The sequence below is a fragment of the Sinocyclocheilus grahami genome, unplaced genomic scaffold (genome assembly GCF_001515645.1).
Source record: "Sinocyclocheilus grahami isolate Dianchi unplaced genomic scaffold, SAMN03320097.WGS_v1.1 scaffold621.1, whole genome shotgun sequence".
Lineage (NCBI taxonomy): Eukaryota > Metazoa > Chordata > Actinopteri > Cypriniformes > Cyprinidae > Sinocyclocheilus > Sinocyclocheilus grahami.
The window spans coordinates 319,368-323,454 of NW_015505800.1; the positions used below are offsets into that span (position 1 = coordinate 319,368).

The window sequence follows — 4,087 nt, forward strand, 5'->3', positions numbered from 1 at the left end:
GGCGTTATGCAAATCTTCCCACATCGTGAGGTAGGCATGTGGGGGCGTGTTAGAACGAGCTGTTTTAGGGGGGCGTGGCTGACTCTTAACTTTTATAAAGAATATCTCTTTGGATTTGAGACTTTAGTCTTTGCAACTTTACAGATCTTCTTTATGCACCAAGAGCTTGTAACACTCCAAAGAGAAAGGAAAACTTGAAATCGCATCATATGACCCCTTTAAGATAGATAGATAGATAGATGATTGCATTCTGTGGCTCTACAGGTGAAGTGTGCCACCTGAGGTTGCAGTGAAGCAGCAGCAGTGTTCGTGTCCTCCAGCAGCAGCGCCTCCTCCTGCAGGAGCTCCAGCGGTCTGCCGAGCCGCACGTTCTGCCGAGGCTGACGGGCCAGAGAGCCCACCAGAGCCCCGATCGCTCCCACAGATCTGCACCTTCTCATGTCCGACACCTTCCACAACAGAGGAGTGGATCCGCAAAAGCTGATGTCAATCAAAGCATCTTTTGATGGCTGATGCTCACTTTCGGTATCCATATCCTCTTTCACTTCCATGCTTGATGATGACTGTTGTGATAAATGCATTCCTGCTGGATCCCCATCCATCACTCCTCCAAAACACACCTGGATGACTATCGACTTTTGACTATGACTAACTTAATCGGCTCTATAATGCATTTGCCTAGACTTTTTGTATTGGCACTAAACAGGATAACAGTAAATACCTAGTGATCATACGAACTGATAATACATGAAGCAAATTTAAGTAGCATGCATGCCCTAATGACACAGACAGCCTAAAGAACTTATGGTCACGTTCACCTCGCGTTAACTCCACATGACTGTTAATTCAGAATTTCATCTGCCGGAAGACTTTCACGCTAAAAATGAATTACAAAAGAAAAACAAAATAGAACAAAAATCACATTTCGCTTCGCAACACGCGTTCTCTATACACGTTACTTCCCTTGCAAAAGCATACCATGTGACCGAGCTCTGTTTAAATAGCGGGCGCCATCTAGTGGTCCTCTAAAAGTGACACGTTCGGTTAGCTTTATTTGCATGGTTTTAAGAAAGCTTCACATGCCAAAACATTGGTAATATATGATATAACTAATATATATATATTTTAATCATTTACAAAGTCAGATGTAATCTCCCTCGAAAGATCCAGCAGATGTTTTCAGACGCTTTTTCATGTGGGGTCTGTTACTTTTTTCATCGCTGTCCAGGATGAACCAATCACACAACTGGATATCAGTTTTATTCAATCGTTTTAGTATTCCCATTAAAATGTTTAAAATCCTACCGCTTAATGAACAAACGTCTCCTATAAACGGAAAAGGAAAAAAAACATCCTGAAAATATAAAATATTGTATTCGGTCTTCTGAGACCAATGACAAAAGACACCATTTGTTTACACATCCATTGAGCGAATTTATTCAAAACGGAGAATAAACAAATAAAAAATGGTCAAAAATCAAAATCAAAGTACAAGTACATATTTAGTTATACATTTCTAACGAATACCGTTGTCTAAAACATCCATTGAAAATGTGCATAAACATCAGTGGAATTAATAAATTGGCACAAGATCACATGAAGAAAGATGAAAGGGCAGAGAGAGAGAGAGAGAGAAAAATCAACAACAGTGAATTTTGGTCCTGATTTGTAGTGTAAAGAATCGAATCATCTGAGTTGCGTCTGAATCCTGATGCCATGGCGACAAGAAAGCTGGTGATTGTGTTTGTTTTTGCGTCTGATACATCACTGCCATTCAGTTTCAATGAATCAAGAATTTATTCAAAACGGAAAATAAACAAATAATAAAAAATGGTCAAAAATCAAAATCAAAGTACAAGTACATATTTAGTTATACATTTCTAACGAATACCGTTGTCTAAAACATCCATTGAAAATGTGCATAAACATCAGTGGAATTAATAAATTGGCACAAGATCACATGAAGAAAGATGAAAGGGTAGAGAGAGAGAGAGAGAGAGAAAAATCAACAACAGAACTGTAGTTCCGCAGATATTACAAAGAGTTTGAAAATCCAAATCTGAAAACTGATTTCATTCATTAATACAGCAGTCTACTGCATGCACCCCAAAACAGGGAAACACTGTATTTAACACCAACTTGACCCACTTAACAGCATGTGTTTTTATTGGTGGATGACAGCAGAATATCTGCAGATGAAACCTTCCATTTCCTCCATAATTATTAGCCGAGGACTGTAGGGCTGTGGATATAGAGAGACCCATGGAGCAGTGAGAGAGGGCTGGACATCCAGTCTACACCAGCAGACACACTGCGTTCGGTGCAAACCTTCATTAATGCCATCTCACACACCAACGCCTCGCATCACACACCTGGAGAGGAAGTTACAAAGAGGGAAAAGATAAATGTTTGACGTATAAGGTTGAAAACTCTCTGAATTTAACGTTTTAAAGGTCTTTTAAGGTCTTCAATTATGGAAAGCTGAAATAAGACCTGCAGAATCCTTGTGGACACATTCAAGATCTTTGATCGTAAAGGGGTCATATGATGCGATTTCAAGTTTTCCTTTCTCTTTGGAGTGTTACAAGCTCTTGGTGCATAAAGAAGATCTGTAAAGTTGTAAAGACTAAAGTCTCAAATATTCTTTATAAAAGTTAAGAGTCAACCACGCCTACCTAAAACGGCTCGTTCTAACACTCCCCCACATATCTAGGTCACTATGTGGAAATATTAGCATAATGCCGGACCTACAATAATGTACAGTATTTGAAAAATAATGTGTTTTTTGAATATTAAAGCATGTCAACATATTCTGTTACACCAAATAATGATCTTTAAAATAGCATCATATGACCCCTTTAATTTATGGTGCCAAAAAAAACCATCAGACTACCCACAAGCCACAGCCAGTCGGTTTATTTAATACATCTCTACGCCCGTCTGTGTGGAAGAGAGTCCATGTGTGCACTCAGCTTCATCTCATTCTCCAGAATCTGCACCAGCTGCTGCATGGAGGGCAGGTGGCCCGACTGCAGCTTTGACCATACAGGCACATCTGTGAGCACATAAACATACACACGCAGAGGAAAAAATCACTCATAAACATCATGTAGTTTCAACAGCTGTGTGAAATCTTGGTGCTGGAATATTTTGATCTATAATTAATCATCAATCTTACCATTAAGTGTGATTTCAAAGGCACCAGTGGACATACACTGGTTTTCAATCATGTTGCTGAGGAAGAACACCATCATGCAGGCATATATCTTTACAAAAACACAACAAACTAAAGTCACAAACACGTGTAGTAGGCAACTCAAACATTTTAAGTGTGCATTGTAATTTCTGAAGATAGCCATTGGATGAGCCAGCATTGCCATATAAGGAATTTCATGTGAGGGTGAAAGATTTCCCCACACAGATTTCGTAACAGGTTCAAGCTGGTCATGCAAATTTGCTACATTGACAGAAAGCTCCTCGGTTTAAAAGTGACTTCTGTGTGAGCTGTGGTTCATACAGTATGTACATTGCTACACTACAGACAGTACAAAATTGACCTTTTTCTGCCTGGGAAATTTTATGTGAGAAGTTAATCATATAAACATGGTGTATGTATGTATGTATGTATACACACACACAGTGGTGTGAAAAAGTTTTTGCCCCCTTCCTGTTTTTTTTTTTTATTGTTTGCATATGTCACACTTAAAAGATTCAGATCATCAAACACATTTTAATATTGCACAAAGATAACCTGAGTAAATACAAACTGCAGTTTTGAAATTATGATTTCATTTATTAAGGGAAAAAAGCTGTCCAAACCTGCCTGGCCCTACGTGAAAAAGTAATTGCCCCCTAAATCTAATAACTGGTTGTGCCACGCTTTGCAGCAACAACTGCAATCAAGCGTTTGTGATAACTGGCAATGAGTCTTTCGCAGGAATGTTGGCCCACTCTTCTTTGCAGAATTGTTTTCATTCAGCCACATTGGAGGGTTTTTGAGAATGAATGGACTGTTTAAGGTCATGCCACAGCATCTCAATCGGATTTAAGTCTGGACTTTGATTTGGCCACTCCAAAACCTTAATTT

The 4,087-nt window shown here is 39.1% G+C and overlaps 2 protein-coding genes across 2 annotated transcripts in view; both read right to left on the minus strand.

Moving 5' to 3' along the window:
• The window catches only part of tsen34 (TSEN34 tRNA splicing endonuclease subunit), a 2,344-nt gene extending 1,336 nt beyond the window's left edge, over nucleotides 1-1,008 (minus strand). The window contains exon 1 of the mRNA XM_016241388.1: nucleotides 279-1,008. Within this exon, the coding sequence (XP_016096874.1) occupies nucleotides 279-602 (324 nt within the window). The 5' untranslated portion in view covers nucleotides 603-1,008. The remainder of the gene's footprint in view (nucleotides 1-278) is intronic.
• An 836-nt stretch (nucleotides 1,009-1,844) lies between these two features.
• The window catches only part of selenot1b (selenoprotein T, 1b), a 3,957-nt gene continuing 1,714 nt past the window's right edge, over nucleotides 1,845-4,087 (minus strand). Inside the window, exons 4-6 of the mRNA XM_016241379.1 lie at nucleotides 3,179-3,266; nucleotides 2,898-3,055; nucleotides 1,845-2,372 (exon numbers count right to left, since the gene is read on the minus strand). Of these exons, the coding sequence (XP_016096865.1) occupies nucleotides 2,931-3,055; nucleotides 3,179-3,266 (213 nt within the window). The 3' untranslated portion in view covers nucleotides 1,845-2,372; nucleotides 2,898-2,930. The remainder of the gene's footprint in view (nucleotides 2,373-2,897; nucleotides 3,056-3,178; nucleotides 3,267-4,087) is intronic.